This window comes from Pteropus medius, unplaced genomic scaffold, assembly GCF_902729225.1.
Source record: "Pteropus medius unplaced genomic scaffold, Ma_sr-lr_union100, whole genome shotgun sequence".
Classification (NCBI taxonomy): domain Eukaryota; kingdom Metazoa; phylum Chordata; class Mammalia; order Chiroptera; family Pteropodidae; genus Pteropus; species Pteropus medius.
In genome coordinates, this window is record NW_024344377.1 from 1,744,516 (window position 1) to 1,763,412 (window position 18,897).

Below are 18,897 nucleotides of genomic sequence, written 5' to 3' on the forward strand. Positions count from 1 at the left end.
AAGTTCCCTATGCTCAGGCCAGACCCCATATCAATTAAATCAGAAACTCTGGGAGTGGCACCCAGGCATCACTATTTTTCAGAGATCCCTCGGAGATTTTGGTGTGCAATCAAGCGCCCCAGCTCCTTGCTACTCTAAGGGTGGCCTGAGGACGTAGCAGCTTCGGCACTCTAATACGTGAACAAGTCAGTGATCATCTTGTTTAAATGCTGACTTCGTCTTGGCAGGTCTGGGGTGAGACCCGGGATTCTGCCTGTCCACCAGGCTCCCAGGTGATGCTGAGGCTGCTGTCTAAGCAACCACATTGGGGCTAGCATGGCCCTAGAGTAGTGGCTCTCCAGGGGCAGTCTGGCCCAGCAGAGGGCATCTGGCAGTATCTGGGGATATTTTTGATTGTTGATGACTTGGGGTACGCTACTGGCATCTGGTACCACTAAACACCCAACTATGCGCGGAACAGCCCTCCCAACAATTACCCAAAATGTCACTAGTGCTGAGGATGAAAACCCCTGCCTGGAGCACCTAGCACAGCACCTTGATATAAGAGGTCCTCGGTTTGAGTGACTGAATAAATGAATGAATAAATGTATGAATGATTTTTAACCAGAAGGAGTTTGTTGTGTTCTTAAACTAACCTGGCCAACAGATTATTTCCCCTTTAAGGGAAATACCAAATAGACACACACTCCGTCCACTGGACAAGACACAATCATTCTACAAACACCTGGTGAGGTCCTACTACGTGCAGCCCATTGTGCTACGGAATAGGACCAGGTGCAGGCCGTGCCCTCAGAGGGCTCACTCTCAAACAGCAACAGATATGCATTGAGCACTTGCCCGTGTGAGATCTGAGTAGCACTTCCCACCCACTACCATAGTAAATTCTCACCAGGTAAGTACTAATTCCATACCCACTTTACAGATGAGGAAACTGAGTCCTCAAGCAATTAAGTAAATTGACTGTTTGGAAAGAAACTTGAGGAAACTGAGTCCTCAAGCAATTAAGTAAATTGACTGAGGTCCTAGAGTGAATAAGTGACAGATCTGAACCCAGATCTATACAGCTCAAAACACCCAAACTCTTCTGCAAAGGATGAAATCCTATATGACAAACGAATACATTTGCCTCTGTCTTAAAATTGTGGTCAGTTTACAGAAAGTCCTCTGGATACTTGAGCAGGGGTGAGGGGCTCCTGGGGACAGGAGAGTTGAGAAAGCCTCACAGGCACGTTTGCCTGAGCCATTAAGGTCTCTTGAATAAGAATGTGGACTCTGAGCGGGCCACAAATGGGGGTGGGTGTGGGCAAGGCAGGCAGAGGGGTCAGGGACAAGGGTGAGTGAGCCTGGCCAGCACCTCTCAGCCACATCGATGTTCTTGCCTCCAATACCTTTAAAGTCTAGACTTGCTTCTGCACTTAAGACCTTTCTCCACATTTTTATACCAAAGGAAAAAGGATTTAAAAGAAAAGACATGAAATGCCCTTCACTGGACTTATGAGCCAGTGGCTTTTCAGGACCCCAAGAAGGAGCAGGAAAGCCTGACAACTCTCATAGTAGGGTCAGTTTTAGTCCCCAAATGCAAAATGCAAGGGGGGTTCCTGGAAAGAAAATTTTTCCCCCAAGTAGGGCCATTTCCCCAGAATAATTACTCTCCACTGAAAATAAAACATGAAGCAAATAAGAGCTATAAACATCAATTCAACAGGGAGCCTAGTGGTTTCCAACAGATAAACTTCCCATCTTCATGCAAAAACAAAGCTAAACTCTGCAATGATCATTAAGAATGTTTTATCTTCCAAGGATTCATGGCCCGACTGTTTGGAAAGAAACTTGAAACAGATTGTTGTATCCTCTGAGAGTTTCCTCAATAAATAGCTCACAGAGACACACTCAGCTCGACGGAGATAAAACTCGAGTTTTAGCAGAACTTCCTCCTGGGTTAACTCTCATCTGAGACTATTCTTCCCATTCGGATCCACACACTCCCCAAATCATGCTGAATTAGATAATCTGCTTGTCTAACTAGCTTTTCATAGCGCTTTTCCTGCAATCCTACTGCAAATGCTATCGGCCGCAAGCAAAGGAAAGCTAGCTGGGCCCAGAGGCTGCAGCTTAATTCACTTTGCAAAAAATAAAGCTGAAGCGAGCCTGCCTATGCCACTTCCTCAGACACGACTCGAAGACGATATTACCTCCAACCACGACCACCACCACTGACCTATAACTTTAGTTCATACCAGGCTCACCTGGCGTGCCCGCGGTGCATGGCAAAGGTGATGCTTGCTCGCTCACCAGAGCGCCAGTGGGTTCGCTGGAAAGAGCACTGGTCTTGAGGACCAAAGAAACGCGCCGATATGACTCAGACCAGTTGCCCCGACAAGCTGTGGGGCCTTAAGGAAGTCGCACAGCCTCTCTGGGTCTCAGGTTTCTCATCTGCAGAATGAGGAGGGTGAAGGTTCTGAAGGCCCTTCTGGTTCTGTGAGCACCTGAGAGAGGCAGGAGGTGGGACCCGTCTCAGAGTGAGCACCCCTGCTACCAGGTCTTAGAAGCCAGAGGTGCGTCTGCCTCAGACATCTCTCACAGGTGGCCCGGACAGGCCAGCTAGCCTAAGCTGAGGCTTCAAGCCCAGCCTTGGCATGCTCCCCTCCCGAAATTCTCACTTTCTGCCAACTCTGGTCATGGGCATTTAAATGCTAGCTGCTTGGTCACTTGCCAGAAAGGGTCTCCTCCTCCAGCTATTGTGCTATGGTGTCTGGCCGCCAGGCAGGCCAGACAACTTTCAGCCCTGCCTCTTCCTCTTGGAGCTCTGGGATGGTCTAGCAGTTCAAAACATCATGCCAAGATAGCCAGGGCAGTTTGTCCCATAAGATGCACTCAGAGCTTGTGTTCTGCTGCTGCGGCCCAGCTGGGCTCACCCACAAAGGCGTTCCCTTTTTCCCACAAATGTTAGGTTTCAGCCTCTTTGCAGCCACTCTTGGCAAGAGGTTAACCCCAAAGCCCTAGCTCTCCCAAGGGAGGGAATGCATTCCCCATGTGTGCTGGATGGTTTAACCTTGTATCAAATACAATATTGCAACACTGAGGCCACCCCCGCGGGGTAGGCTGGTGGCTATGGGACAGGAGGTAGCTTTAGAGGTTAGCGATAAAGTCCAAAGAACCCAGGGCAGATGCAAATGAACTTCGGCAAATTTCAACAAGTCCATGTGTCAAAGCCCACATTTACCAGTAATTTGCCTTAATAACAGCATTAGCATCATTCAAATGATGATAGTACTGATAATAATGATAGTAACAATAAAAACAATTACCCCTGATATTAAGTATTTACTGCATGCCAGGCAGGCATGAGGCTAAGTTTTACACATACTATTTTTATGTCACCTCCATAATACCTCCGCGTGGTGGATCCCAGCATTATACAGGCAAGGGAACGGAGGCTTAGAGTGTCCAAGGCATTTGCTCGAAGTTGAAAAGTCTAATGGCAGAACTGGAAGTCAGACCAGGCCGTCTGCCTCCGAAGTCCTATCTGACCTCGTTCTCTAGGACAGGAACGAGGTCCCACTCACCTGATAGCGAGTTGGGTTGAATTATTCAACAAGTGCCTATGGAGTGCCCACTGGGCGCCACGCAGAGTATCGGGTGCTGGGTAACCAAGAGCTACCAAGAGCTATCCCCTCAAGTCTAACATTCCCAGAGAAACAAGATCCTGACTTTTCCTCTTGGCCAAAGGCTGAGACCCACCCTCTGTAAAGATGGCCACCAACATGTATCTCAGCACACGTTTCTAGACAGAGAATTCCGTATCCTGACCCCCAACTCCTGATTCTGCAGCAAAAGATACCGAGGGCCCAGAAGGGAAAGGAAGTGCAGCCTTTGGAGAAGGCACAGAGCGAGGGGACAGGAGCTGGTGAGTCACCTGATCCCTCGGGAGTGTGTGAGCACGGGGCTGAAGGTTGACAAACCACATCTGTTACTCACCTGCAGCGTGTCAACCCACCTGCCAGCCCACTTACCAATTTACCCACCCCTCTTTCCACTATGCTGAGTGTCCTGGGTGCTGGGTCTCAGCCCCTCCCTAACGGGAGAGATCTTGGCTTCCGGCCGAAGCACCAGCCAAGGTGCACACTTGCTGGGCGTCGTGGGGACGGAGCTGCCTGCAGGACTCACTGCAGCTCAGAGGCCTTGCCCAAGGGCTAAGGGCTGACAGGCCTCAGCTCTGTAACAGTCACAATTACGGGGCCACTGAAAACTGGTTTTGCGCAGACTATGCTATATCTTGCCTCCTCTAATCCCCTTTAAACCCCAGGAGACATCGGTGGCCCATTTACCTGTGAAGAAGCCGAGGGATGGAGCAGCTGTGTGACCACCCAACATGGCCCCAGGAGTTGAGGGTGGGATTTGAACTTCAGCCTCCTAACTCGCCCTCCCTGCGGCCTGATGGTATCCTCGGCCTCACTTCCGGTCCCTCCTCTTCCGGCCCTCCTGGCTCACCTGGGGCAGTGTCAGGAGCCCTGCTTCCCTGCAGCTGCGGGCGCTCCTGGCCTAAGAACTCAGCGCTGACCGAAGACCGCTGCACCCCTCCCCTGAGCTTCCTCCCAAACACCCTCTGGACGCCTTGCAAAGAGAGAGGACATCCAAAGTATCAGTAATCAGACCTGTGCCAGTGCCTTTCCTGGAAACAGAGAAACACTTTCGCAGTCTAGTCTGAATCAGCTGACTGCTAAAATATTTAAAGCCGGGTGGAGTTTTGGATGGGGGCCTCTTTACCAGGCCTGGGGATGAGGTTGCACCAGCTAAGCCAAGGGCCTCCAGGGTCCCATGGCGAGAGGAAAGCGGGGACCGAGAGGCAGTTAGCTGAAGGCTGCTGACATCACACGCCCCGCCGAGGCCTCTTTCCCACCCCGCCAGTTTCTCAGAACAAGAACGGCACGTGCAGAGATGGCAATTGGAAAAGCAGTCTCTGCAGGGGACCGATATAAACTCCCGCCCAGGGTGGGCGGGGCCTCCTTGTAGGTGTGGCCAGTAAGGATGTGTTTGCAGGGACGGTTCTTCAGCTGTCTGGAGTCAAATGACTGGGTTAGCCGCGGGGTGGGGTTTGGGGCGGGGGCCTCTTTACCAGGCCAAGGCCTCCAGGGGCCAGCGGTGAGCCTCCCTGGCCCAGGTGCTGGAGAGACGCCCCCTGCTGACCAGTGCTGCTTGGCCCTTGGGCCGTGAATTCGCTCGTCTTCGTTGCGCAGGCGCAGCCACCTGGCTTTCGCACAAGCAGGGCCAGGGGCACAAGGAGGAACCTTGCAATCCGTGAGCACCGCCAGGTGCCTGAGCCCTTGCAAGGCGTCACACACAGAACCTCAAGGCTGACGGCAACCATTAATCTCGCAGGTACATGTGAAGAAACTCTGTCTTCGAGCTGGGCTGTCCCATGCAGAAGCCACTAGCTCCATGTGACTATTTCGATTTCAATTTTAATTAATCAGAGTTAAATAAAATTCACAATTCAGTTCCTTGGTGGCACTAAAACCACCTCGCCCTGAAACTGAGCCTGGATTTTCAAGTGGCCTCATTTCAGGTGCTCAGTGGACACATGTGGCTAGTTATCATGCTAGATCACAGAGATACAGAATATTTCCATCACTATAGAAGTTCTAGAGGCCAGCACTGTCTTAGAGAGTAACTTCCCCAAGATTCCACCAGGCTAATCAGTTAATGATCAGGGACCTAAACATGACTTCGCTATCTGAAAAACTTGCCAGAAGAAGGTTCTAGTGCCAGCTCCAGCTCTTACTGCTCTCTGACCTTGAGAAGCCTCGTCGCCTGAGTCTCCATTTTTCTCCTCTGCAAACAATGCCTACGAAGGGGAGATGAGAATGAGATAAGATGCTGGATGTGGAAGTACTTTGGCCTAGAAGAAGGAATAAGTGCAAGGGGACTTATTTTGTGTCAGATGCTCTAAAAAAAATGCTACTTGAATTCTAGGTACCTTGTGTCCCCATTTTACAGGTGAGTACGCCGGTTGAGAAGGTGATGCCCTAAGGTCACAGAGCTAGAACTTGAGCTGGAACTTGAGGTCTGTTGACTCGGAGGCCTGTGCTTGTCCCTCAGTAGAACTGAGAATTCTATGGTCTTCTCTCAAAAGCCTAAAGCAAGTTTGGGGTGGCTGGCATTGCTGGGAAGAACAGCCTCCTCCCCTGTGGCAGGGTCTTCAGCTCAGGCACCAGGGGGCTGTCAGGGGCCATCAGGGGCTGGAACTCAGTTCTAGCTCTGCTGCCAGTTATACGCCACATCCCTTCCCTATTCTGAGGCTTAAAACAAGAATGCCCAGGTTCCTTTCACCTCCAACCAGCTAGAGTTGAAAATATCCATTTCTCAAAACTTGCTGCCGAAACAAACCTGAAGCCAGGTCTAACCCAGTGGCTTCGGCCGGTGGCAGTAATAAGAGGTTCAGAAAGGGAAGTCAGGTCAGTTTGGACATATTCATTTGGAAAATCACTACCTTGCCGTGAAGCTGGCCCCTGTGTCCAGACGCACTATGCCAGAAGTCGTGGGGCAGAGCGCTCGGAAACCCAACAGAGCTGGAAGCCAAGGCCGGGCATTCCCCTTGCAGGCACCTGGAGGCAGGCACTCAGCCCCCTGCCTCCAAGGAGGGTGCCACTCTTTGTGTGGGTGCCTCATCAACCAGCTTTCCAAAGTGACTGGGTGCTTTCCCTAAGGACCGATCCACCTCTTAAGAAAATAATGGAACACAAAATCTTCAGAATATAAAGGCTACATTTTAAAAGTTCCTTTGACTTCTATATATGATGGTTCACAATGATTGAAGCTGCTGATAAGAATATAATTCGAAGTCATTTGTATTTAGTTCCTAAGTAGCTTTGAACCACGTAACAAACTCCTTCCTAGCCAAGCAGCCAATGACAGCAGAAATCGGCAGAGAGGTCAAACGGCTGGAAACACTCTCATCCAGGCTCACGTCACTCTATTCTCACAGGGTCTGGGACCACTTCATTTGGGGCCTTGGGCATTTTCTCCTTTTGCTTAGTTGCCAGGAATTTTAAATGTATTGCTTTTGAATCAATACATTTAAAATTGTAATAGTAGTTACCATTTTTATCATGCACTTACCACACACCAGGCATTATACCAGATGCTTTGGAAACTTTCCAATTTTATCCTAACTCCAACCCTAACAGGGAGGTATTATTGTTCCCATTTTATAGATGTGGAAACTGATGACTGGAAAGTTAAGCAGTTTATCCGAGGCCGCACAGCCAGCCAGAGGCCGCTGGGATACGAACAAGTCTGTCTTACTCTACTGCCTGCCATTTGGGAAGAAAATTACTCCAAATGAGTGTCAGAATCGTAGCTCTGTAATAACCAGTATTTCTCGAAAGGGAGTTTAAAATATGAGAAGCAATGAAATATAAAAATCAGACCCAGAGGGATCTCGAGGGGGGATGTGTGGGGTTGGGGGGAATCTGCTGTCCTGGCTTTATCTGCTCAGAGAACTACGCTTGAACGCTTTTCTCCTTTTCTTTAGTTTGTACAGCTGTAGCCATCTTCAAAACCTTATTCTTAAACTTGAAAACATGGTGTCACAGCTGGTAATTTTGGAAGGAGGAGGAGGAGAGAAGGAAGCAGCAGAGACCTAGTGGGAAGAACCCGTGGGAGGGAGGGCGTTGCTTCCAGGCCCGGCCAGCACTTCCTCGGCAGGGTGCCAGCTGTCCCTCTGTCCTCCCTCCCCGAACTCCCTCAACTTTTCAACCCAACTGCCCTTCATGACTTAGCCTAGGTCCACACAAAGTCCCTAAGCATCTGGGAATCATTTACTTCTCTCAAAATGCACTAATAATTGAAAATGATACCTTCCCAACCATCTTTCCAAATGGAAGAGAAAAAGGCCGTTAAATAAATATTCAGCAAACACCAGCTTGGCGATGCCTGAGGTGGACCCAGAGCTACATGCCTGACCGTCCGCGGTGTGTAAGCACTGTGCCAAGCTCTAAACTTTCCATCCACGTGGAAGAGAGTCGCATGTACAAAGTCAAAGTCAATCCATGCACCTCTGTAGAACAATATGAAAATAAAGTGAGTCTGTGGGTCTCAGACTCTTCCCCAGGGAGAGACCGCACAAAAGAAACCCAGAGCCAAACCATTTATCAACCCCTGCTTTTCAGAGATGGGTGACCCTCGCATGTGGGGTGGCGGCCGGAAGTAAACAAAGCCACAGGATAACCATGGCACATCCACCAGCAGGGCCAAATTGCCTTCAAAAGTTGAGAAATATAGTCTACGGCCATGCCACCCCGAACAAGCCTGATCTTGTCTGATCTTGGAAGCTAAGCAGGGTTGGGCCTGGTTAGTACTTGGATGGGAGACCACCTAGGAAGACCAGGTGCTGTAGGTGTAAAAAATTAAAAAATAAAGGATTGTAAGCTGACAAGGTCTTTGCAATCTGTGAGGTCAACCAAGGGTTTGCCTCGCCCCCCAAAAAAAAAAAATGTTGAGAAATAAAGCAGTAAACATATTTGTGCTCCCTGCATCTACATGGGTATGAGACTGAGTTATCAAACTATCCTGTCAGCAAGATAGAAAAGAGACATGTTTAGATGTTGAATCTGATCAGTGGTATCAGCACTATTCACATCAGCAGATTCTTCAAAATTCAGTAGATTCAACAGAACCAACCAAGGGTGCAGAAAATTTGGTTTTGATTTGCTTCGCTCTTCTCATGGCAGCTCAAAGCATTATTTTTATGTTGAAATACAATACACTACACTACACAATGAAAGATACACACGAGGTTTTATAATAAAACACAATCTCAGAACGTTTTAAGTTGGAGCAGATCACTGTGGGCTACACAGGAGCGGGTAAGAAAGGGTCCACTCTCCTCTCCCATTAAGATACCTCAGCAGACAAAGGATTCAGTACTGGGAGAGAAAGGTGGCCACGCTGGAAGCTCAGGAGAAAGGGTGGCCAATGAGTTCCGCATGGGCAAAGTCCCCCGCAGAACTGTCATCGGGAACTGGAGCCCCTCTGAGCCCAGAACCTGTGGGCATTGCACTTGAATCAGTTATGTCAGTGAGACCTCGCGGTGACCCAGTGAGGCGGATGCAGTTGTCATCCCCATTCTACAGACGGACAAACGGAGGTTCTGTACGTAACCGGTGAGGAGCCAGGCGGGGTGGGAATCAGAGCCCCTGTTCTGACCTTCATCACCACCCCAGCTCCTGGCAGTGTCTGTGGAAGTGTGGCCACCCACCTTCTTTCAGACTGCTGCTGAATTTCACCTTTCCAAGCGACACCGCTGCTCCCAGGACACACACCCCCCTGGCCTTGGCCAGACCTCAGACCTGCCAGGCCCACGGCAGCTCTGTCGTGGTAAACCAGTTCACCAGAGGTACCGAGCCTCTCTTCAAGGCAAAAAAGAGTTCCCAGCATTTGTGTTCAACAGATAGGAATGAGGTTACTGGGCAGAGAGACATGAGTCTTCGGGGTCCCCATGGGAAAGCTTGCCCTTCTGGGTCACTGTCCGTAAAGGTTACAGCTCTGTGAGGGGCTGGGGTGTCCAACATGGCAGCCACTTGCCACATACAGCTGTTGATGCTTGGAATGTGGCTGGTCCCAACTGAGACGTGCTGTGAGCACAAAACACACACCAGATTTCAAAGACTTACTATGAAAACGAGAATGTAGAATGCCACCTTAATAATTTTTGTATAATTACATGTCGAAATGATAGTATTTGTGATACACTGGTTAAATAAAATATATCATCAAAATTAATTTTATATTTTAATTTTCTGTTTAGTTTTTTTTTTAACATGGCTACTAGAAAATTCCAGGTTACATCTGTGGTTCGTGTCACATTTCTATTGGACAGAGATGGTCCGTATCCTTCTGGAGACCTTTGATTATCTACTAAGTGTAAGCTGGGATCTATTGTAGCCTACTGGCTCAGATGTTGCCGCCTCTTTAATTCCTCTCAAAGGAAGGGAGGCAGAAGTCATTCCTCCTGGCCAGCCAGAGGGGAGGATCCAATCAGAATCCTTCCCAGAAATCCTTGACCAATGAGAGGGTGGGAAAACTTTTTCCCAAGAGTCCAAAGTGCAGGAAAGGCCAGCCTTCTTCATCCTCATTCCCTTCAAAGACCAGGGCAAAGCAGGTCGTGGAGCCAAGTGATCTAAACGGAAACAGACCTCAAGCCACAAATGCAAGCCATGTATGCAAAAGCCACATGTGTAATATAAAATTTTTTGGTAGTCACATTAAAAACAGGAAAAAGAAATGTCAAATACATTTCGATAATATACTCCCACCCGATATGTGCAAAATATTATTTTAACCTACAATCAACATAGAAATTATTAATGATGTATGTTATATTCTTTTTTTCCTACTGAATCTTCAACGCATGGTGTGTATTTTAAACTTAGAGCATATCCCCACTCACATGTGACAAGTGGCTGCCTACTGGGATACCTCAGCTCTGGAGAGTCTACAGTCTGCCACCCGAAGGACCCACGACCAGAGCGAAGCGAACAGGAACACTGGTCGTAATGTGAATGTCCACTGCTAGGTAAACTGATAAGTCACACAACTTGAGCCACTAAGATTTGTTTGCAAAGAGTTCTTATGGCAGGGGCGGGGCAAGACAACTCTGTGACTCTTTAAAGAGGAAAAACAGGAGGTAAAAATACAGAAAAATGATAAATAACAGTAATCATTGTGGTGTGGTCATGAATCTTTCTCTTTTCCTTTATACTTTTCTACATCTTACAAATTCTCTAATATCAATTTAGAAATCATAATTTTAAATTTTAAAGTGATTAAAACAACATGCTATGAAACACTTCTTAAACTACTATATGTCTGGCCTTGAGATTTCCGAGAAGGTGATGAAACATCCAGGGGCATTAAAGGAGCTCATATATCATTCGTGGGGAGAGGGAGGTTCTCCTGGTTAGACAGATATTTTTCCTACCCTTTAAGTGGGAATGTCAAAATACATCCCGGCACGGGCTGTAGGGAATTATGTGCTAAGTCAGCAACAGAGACAAGTGTCCAATGGAGATTAAAACTGCATCTGTCTCAGCAGAATGCGCCTGCCTCTCGCCGGCCCAGACTTAGGAGAGCTGCCTTCCTAGGGCAGGAAAGGCAGCTGGGTGTCAGTGGAAGAGCTCAGACTGGACAGACAGGTGATTGCGCATTCTTTCAGCATATGCGAAACATGAGTCGTCATTTATAAAATGCCTGCAGCTGTTTGGGAGGATACACTGGCTGGCCAGCCACAGGTACCAATTTAAAGTCCAACCCTGCCCTGCTCATACATGCAGCATGTGTGCGCGCACACACACACACACACACACACAGAGTGCCGGAACAGCCAAAGGTCTAAGGATGCTGCAAAGCCCGTTCACAATGCATCTGTCCACAACATCTCCATTTCTCCAAAAGGACAAAACTTCCAGGCACCAGCTTTTGCATAACCATCGGTGGCATTTCACTTAAGAAAGAACAGGCAGGCACCCTGCAAGTGCAAAGGTCTGAGATTCACAGTTACATTTGTCATTTGTCCCCCTCTCATTGCGAGATCTCTATGGAGTGTGACTGCTGTTGGTGATTAGACATCCCTGCTTCAGAGACTAAATCTGTATTGAACCCATTTGCCTCAAAAGGTAATAAACTACATTAGTGGTTGTCAAGGGCTCAGGAGGCTGGGGAGTTGGGTGTGATATCTAAGGTGTGCAGGATTTCCTTGGGGGATAACAATGTTCTAAAGTTGATTGTAGTGATGGTTGCACAAATCTGTGATTATACCAGAAAGCCATTGAATTGTATACTTTAAACAAGTGTATTATACAGTATATGAATTACATCTCAATAAAGCTGTTCGTTTGGGTTTTTTATAAGCTCAGATAGGAAAGTAACTCCATTCAATGCCTTTTACCACAGTGGAGCCTTCAGTCACCCCAGGCCCTTCTTTACCCATATGAAGAATTGGGAATGGCCATTTGCCACTTTCTGACATAAGGACTCACGTGTGAGCAGTACTCTCCTTTGCAAAACATCCAGTGTGTCTCTCTGCTGAGGGAGGCCTTCATGGTTCTCCAAAGGCTGTTTACCTTTTCACTTACCTTTCTGCTCCTCCCGCACTTCTGGCCTCATCAGGAATGACCTCACTGGTGACATTTGGAGCCTCCTTCTCAGGAACTGAAGGTAAGGTGGATGGGCCAGGCCCGGAGCACTTTCTGGGAGAATGTAATGAAAGCAATAGGTAGTAAGATGGACACTTCTCTTTATATCCTATTTGAAAAGCCCATTTCCCAATTAAAGGTTTACATGACTACTATGCCAAAATCCCTAGGAAAACCTTAGTTTCAGGCAGTCAATGGCTTTAAGATGCTTTTGAATCAGTTAGGTCTCTCTGCATAAATAAATCTGAATTCAAAAACAGATGTATCTGGACTCCGGAAAAACATAAGATTGTCTATAACCTATAACTCAACAGAGTGCTGCCAGCCAGTTAACACTTTGGGTTTTTCAAACAGTTTAAGTAGGATGAATTAAAGAACACAAGAAAAGGCATAAGACATGTTAACGAGCAGCTCCCACACCTCCACCCATTACTCTCACATTTTTCAGACTCTCAGCACGTCCAGAGATTATAAGCAGGTAAACGTAAACAATCGGATATGGAAAACGTAGCTTCTTAACAACCACCCTTCTGTTCGATCGACTTACAGAAATGGGGGTGAGAATCACTTTTGAAGCTGGCCCCACATTCCCACAGAATTTATTCTTTTAAGTACCTTTCAGCGTGGGGTGCTTCTGCTGCCAGGTTCTGCAGCTTCGGGTCCCGAGCTTCGTCAGGTTCTGGAGGTGAGGAGACACACACCTTCCCGTCCCCAGCAGGCGTGGGAAACTCAGGCGGGGGCTGCTGCTCAGGCTGTTGGTCCCCAGCTGGGCTGTCCCCGCACAGGGTGGGTGCAGCCTCCATCCCTGGAGTCCCCTGAGAGCAGCCTGGGTCCCCACAGGTCCCTGGCAGTGCGGAGGCAGGAGCCAGGGCAGAGAACATCTTCGTAGTGCCTGTTTTGGGCAGGTCACTGGATAGATGTGTCCCTGTCTCAGCTGGATTCAAAGTGACGTCACTTTCTATTTCCCCAGTGGCACCTGCCACCAAGCTGGGCTCCAGAGGAGTGTCTGCCACTTCTCCAGCTACTGGCTCAGGGGTGGTCTGGTTGCCCAGGTCATTTTGTGTTTCCAAGATCCCAGAAACACCTCCATGCCTCCCCTCGCCCCCAAGTGTATTGGGGGTCCGGGGGTCACTGACAGCTTCGGCCACAATCGGAGCATCCCCATGGGGAGAAGATGCTCCTGGGGCAGAGGTGGACACCAGCACGTCACCTGGAGCCTCTGGAGGACTGTCATTGGTGGATGTTTCCTGGTGCTGTCTTTCAGAAGGAATTCTGTTACCTTGAACCAAGTCCCCTTCCTTGTGGTTCTGGGGAGCCACCTGTAAGCCAGCAGCTTTCTCCACAGGAGTGTCTGGAGAAGCGGCCCGTGAAGAAAGACTGGACACTGATTCCTGCTGGCCACTTCCCTGCTGTGAGTGGGCCTGGCCTCCGCCCCCCAGCCCAGCTTCTCCCGTCTCCTCTGGCTTCTCACTTTCCTTCAGCATCTGCGGGACACCAGTCATCTCCTTCCCCGCGCTGGCACCTGGCAGGTTCTGCTCTACGACCGGCCCCACCAGCCCCGGCAGCTTCTCTGGAGCTGGATCCCGGGGAACCAGATGGGAAATCTCAGCCTCTCCAGCCAACTCTCGGTTCTTCTCCTTGGAGTCCACGCAGAGTCCAGCAGGAGGGGCAGCGAGCGGGGCTGCAGCCACTCCTTGAGTCCCATCCGGAAGCTTCTCTGGGCTTGACAGCACCGTGGGGGCCTTGCCCGCCACACTCCTGCCCGCTCCTGCCTTTTCTCCCGGTGCACGCTGGGGCCGGTCGGCAGTGAGCACTCCGAGCACGGACTTCTCGAAGATCTTGGTGATGTGCTCCCTGAAGTCAGGGAGCCCGGCGATCACGCTGGCCGGCCGGGTGCTGGCGTCTGCACTGCGCGATGCGCCCTCCCTCAGGTCCTGGGGAGGACCCGCCATCCTCTGCTTGCTGCTTTCCACCTCCTGGGCTGCCTCACCCGCCGTGCCCTCCTCACCGGCCGGGCACACGGTGATCTCACAGGCCTGGGCATCTGCCCCGGCAACTCTTGCCACCTTCTGCTCCCCTGTTGTCTGCTTACCATTGGCCAGAAGCGGCGTCCTGTCCAGGTAGGGCACGGAGTCCACGAGTCCCTCAAAGATCCCAGCTTTGGGGGTTTCGCTGCTGGCTCGCACCGCAGAGACGTCCCCACCTGCGGCTCCTGGCTCCAGGGGGCCGCCAGCAGACAGCTTCCTGGAGCCGGCATCTTCCGAGGCAAGCAGGGGCTCCCCCGTGGAGCAAGTGCTTTCAGCAGGTGCCCTGGGGCCTTGAGAGGAAACCGCCTTCACCCCACGGTCTTCTGCCCCTCTCCTGGCAGCACCATCGATATGCAGATAAGGCGTGTCAGGAGCAGCCTCTTCTGGGGGCCCAGACGGCAGGAGCCTCTTTGGGTCAGGGACAACCTGGGCTGCAGAAATATCAGCTGTGCCCCTGGGAATCCCGCGCAGCTCTCCTGCCTGCGGCAAGGCATCCTGGCAGCTGGCCGAAGGCTGGTCAGCTTGGCCAGGCTCACCCGGGGCAGAGGCAGGAGCTGGCTCCTCAGGGGAGGGGCACTGATCAGCCTGAAGGAAGCCGCCACTCAAGACAGCTTCTCCTGGCTCCTCCGGAGCCCGCTGCATCCCCAGGTTGCCTTCATCAGCGTCCCCCCCAATGTCAGCAGCCACACCTTCCTCTTCTTGCTTCTTGGCTGATGGGAAACTTCCAAGAAGCTTCTGGGCCTCTACATCCGAGGCGGCCGGGCACTCCATTTCCTTCTGCGGGGCCGGCACGGGTTGCTGCTTGCCTTCTTGGGTTTCCTCACACGCCTTTCTCTCCGGAGCATCCTGAGTGGGTGTGACGCTGGGGCTGGCAGGCGCTGGGGCTGGCAGGCAGCGAGCTGCATCCAGGAGGGCTACTGAGTCAGGCTGACAAGGTGGGGCCACCGCTGTGTTCCCACTTGCCTTTTTTGTCTTACCCAAGCCCTGGAGTGGGGGCCAGGCGTCAGCTGCTTCAGAAACACCTGCTTCCCCAAGACATGCTTCTTCATGCTGGCTGCCGGCTTTCAGCACAGCGACCGGCTCCTGTCGGGGCTTGTTCAGCCCCTGCCCGGCACAGCAGCCGTCCTTTCTGCCTGAGTCTTGTAAGGTGTCTGCGGCAGGAGGCGAGAGCGCGGAGGGCTGACAGCCAGTGCATGCTCCCTTCCGCCCCTTCTCTTCCAGTGCAGGCGACTCCAGTCTTACTGGTGCTGACAACTCCGACCGCTCTGTCACAGGACTCTCCGGAGCCGTGACCTTGGGAGCTGAACTTGGAGCATCAGACAGACTGCTTTTGCGGCACTCACTCTGAAGTTCTGATCCTGATGCCTGCTCCTCATCTCCACGAGCGGGCAAGCACGCGTCCTCTCGAGGTTCCACGGGGATGTGGATTTGGGGAGGATCCGTACCTGGGTTCTTAACACCTGGAGCGGCCTCTTTCTCGTTCTCACGCGGTTGGGACTTCTCCCTGAGCGTATCAAGGACCGATGCCTCTGGGTCCAACTGGGAAGGCTCGAGATGGTCCTCGGAAGATATCGAGGGCCCCTCCGGGGCAGCTACTCGTATCCGGCTGTCCCCTGGGCAGGACAGGTTTCCCGGCCGATCTTGCTCTGGGCTGAGTGTCGTGAGCCCACAGTCCACTGCCAAGCTCTCCCCCTCAGGGGGATGTGGCCCCTCGGCTTGGACTTCCTGTCCAGCTGCATCACGCCCCAGCCCACGGGGGTGGGAGGATGTAAGCAAGTCCTCCCCATCACAGCTGCTGGACCTCTCCCCAGACAGGTGGCTCCCCGTCTTTATTTCAGACATGCTCTCCACCTCCTGGGCTTTGGGGACAGCCTCTGCGGCAGGAGTTGACAGGAAGTCTGATTTCTCAGATTCTAAAGCAGGAAGGGAGGCCATTCTTTCCAGCCCCCCCACGTCCTGAACGGTGTCGAGACATGTGGACGGAGGTCCTAGCCCCTCCCAGACAGCTCCTTCAGGAACAGTGAGTTCACCAGCTCCATCTGGCCCAGGGGTCAGGACAGGATCCTGCTCACGGAGCTGATGCAGTGAGCCTGACGCGTGGACCTCACGGTCTCCCAGCATCCCGCAGGCCACTGAGCTGCGAGCTGCAGCTTCTGACGGAGGCCCAGGCCTGTCGGTCTGCCCGGGAGTCCCGGCTCTGAGAAGCTGTGCTGAGGCCGTGCTTGGAAGGACTTTGCTCCCCACATCGCTGTCATTGGTTACCTTTGATACCTCATCTTTCGGCATCTCTGGGTTGGGCTTACAGCTGAAGGCCTGGTGTTGCTCTCCCCATGGGTCTCCCACATCTGCACCATCAGGTGGCTCTGGGGCTTCTTCCTGTCGTGTAGGGTCAGCCCCAGGTATTCTGCTTTCCTCCTTAGCCACAGCTGGACTGTCAGGGGCCTTCGCTTCGTCCTTGGGCCCTGGCGACCTTCTGGCACTTTCATCTGATGCACTGGGAGGAGGAGGCAGCCCCCCTTGTTGGACTTCATGGCTTTGCTCCCTGTGCCAGAGCTCTCCCCTCTCCTCCTGGGGCAAACAGGCAGAAATCTCTCTGGGGCTCCCTTCGGCACCCTGTCCCTCGCCTCCGATATCAGATGCACGCCTCTCCTGTCCCACCAGCCCTGCATCTGCCAGCTCTGTGGCCGGATCTTTAAGAACGGGCATCTCAGCCCCGGAAACCAACTCTCTGGTCAGCCTGCTGGGTTCTTCTGCAGCAACCGAGGCCTGAGCAACTGGCCGTGCAGAGGGGCTGGAATCTGGACGCGGCTTCCCAGCGCTCACAAGCGAAGCGCCTGCAGGTTGGCTGCCTCCTACCTCGCAGACAGCTTTACTGTGCTCGGTTCCTCGCGTCCCTGTCTGCGAGTGACACTGAGCATCGCTGGTGTCCAGAGTCTCCGTCCAAAAGCCCCTGCCTCCCAGCACCAGGGCAGGATGTGGGGGATCCCGGGGCAGCTCTGCATGTGGCAGCTGAGCCCCCATTTGCTCTTGGCAGCTTTCCCAGGAAGCAGCGATTGCCTCAGCTTTGTGGGTAGCCCCTGAATTGCTCCCAGTGGTACAGCAGGCCCCAAGGAATTCTGAGTCAGGGGCTAAATGCTGAATTGGCATTTCTACGGGGCAACTTCCTCTGTCTGAGGCTCTAGGGGCTGTATCTTGTGGGGTCAGGGTCTCTGGCTTTGGGGGGCACTCCTCTAGGCCAGCCGAATGCTCCTTGCCTGACTGGGCTGCAGGAGGGCTCCTAGGGGTCACTTGTACAGAAGCCGCTTCCTGTCCAGACTCTGGCGGGGGGAGGCCATCTGCAGCCTCCTTCTCCTGGGACGTGGAACCAACAGGCGGGCCATCCACCCCACATGGCTGCCCCTGCGTCAGCTCTCTGGGAGGTGCTGGGGAAGCTCCTGGCGACTGGTCAGTGGGGCCGGAGGAAGCAGACTTCTGTCCCTCTTCCTTCGGGTCTTCCTCTCTTCTGGCACTGGGGACCATGGCAACCGCACTGTCCCCCTGAGGCGCCAACGCTGTCAGGGTGTCCCCCGGGGTTTCTGGAGAAAGTTTCCTCCTGGGATGCTGAGTAGGGGGCTGAACAAGGGGCCAGGTTTCGGGTGCTGCTGCTGGGCTTGCTGAGCAAGCTTCCGGGGGGCCCTCAGCAAAGGGCAGGGAGGCTGAAGGGCACTCTTCCCAGGGCACTGGTGGGCTAGGCAGTGGAGAGGCTTCTGGGCCCCCGGCTTTATGTGGGTGCTCCCTTGGCTCAGTCACCTCTGGGGACACGATGCATGGATCCGAGCTGGTGGCGGCGTCAGAAGTGGAGCAGGAGCCTACGTGCCCGACGCTGCCAACAGTGAAAACATCGAATGCGTCATCAGTTCTCATGGACGCCAAGGACAGAGCCACATCACAGGCAGAATCACCCCAACCCTCCCCGACAAAGGCCACTAAACACACCATCCCCATGCAGCTCATTTCCCCCATGAAAAGACCCCTCACCCACTCCAGGCCCATCCCATAACATTACACATCACTTTCTCCAAAAAAATCAAGGCAGGGAATCTTAAACATTCATGCTGGTCAGTACTGAATAGGGAAACACGGAAACTAACTCACGATGGTATAAAACCCAAGAAACTCAGAAAGTTTTAAAATAAGTTTAATATAATTATAGAGGGTTTGAACCAGTTCTGTGTAGTTTATAAGGAGGTCTCAAACACTCCTTAGATGTTTGGGAAAAGGCACAAGTGATCCTTTGACGTTTGTGCTTCGAAATAAAGAGGGATTATTGATAATAGTTAACTTGATTCTTCTCATTCAACAGGTGGTACCGTGAGAGGCATAACCCAAAGTCAATTCTATTTGGCTGTGGAATTTCTGCATGCAACCTATATACACCTCTCGGGAGCTTAATTATACCCATATTTGTCTTGAATACACTTTAGCTGGACAACATGGGAAGAAAAACTCGGAAGCGTCCAGGAAATGTGAGGGTACTGGGCTCAGAATTATGGACCCGCTACACATAACAACTATCCAGTTATTGCAAAATAGCTTATCACATACTCTATGTGGACTGTATTTCTCAATTCTATATAGATTTTAATTAAGTGCATTTTTAAAATTTAAAAATAATCCATTTCCAATACAAAATTTTG

General features: G+C 51.6%; 1 protein-coding gene and 1 pseudogene across 1 annotated transcript in view; one reads left to right on the forward strand and one right to left on the reverse strand.

Moving 5' to 3' along the window:
- Positions 1-18,897, reverse strand: part of TACC2 (transforming acidic coiled-coil containing protein 2) — a 173,555-nt gene that overhangs the window by 120,784 nt on the left and 33,874 nt on the right. Inside the window, exons 5-6 of the mRNA XM_039870890.1 lie at positions 12,810-18,083; positions 12,135-12,248 (exon numbers count right to left, since the gene is read on the reverse strand). Of these exons, the coding sequence (XP_039726824.1) occupies positions 12,135-12,248; positions 12,810-18,083 (5,388 nt within the window). The remainder of the gene's footprint in view (positions 1-12,134; positions 12,249-12,809; positions 18,084-18,897) is intronic.
- On the forward strand, positions 8,283-8,401 carry LOC120608909 (uncharacterized; annotated as a pseudogene).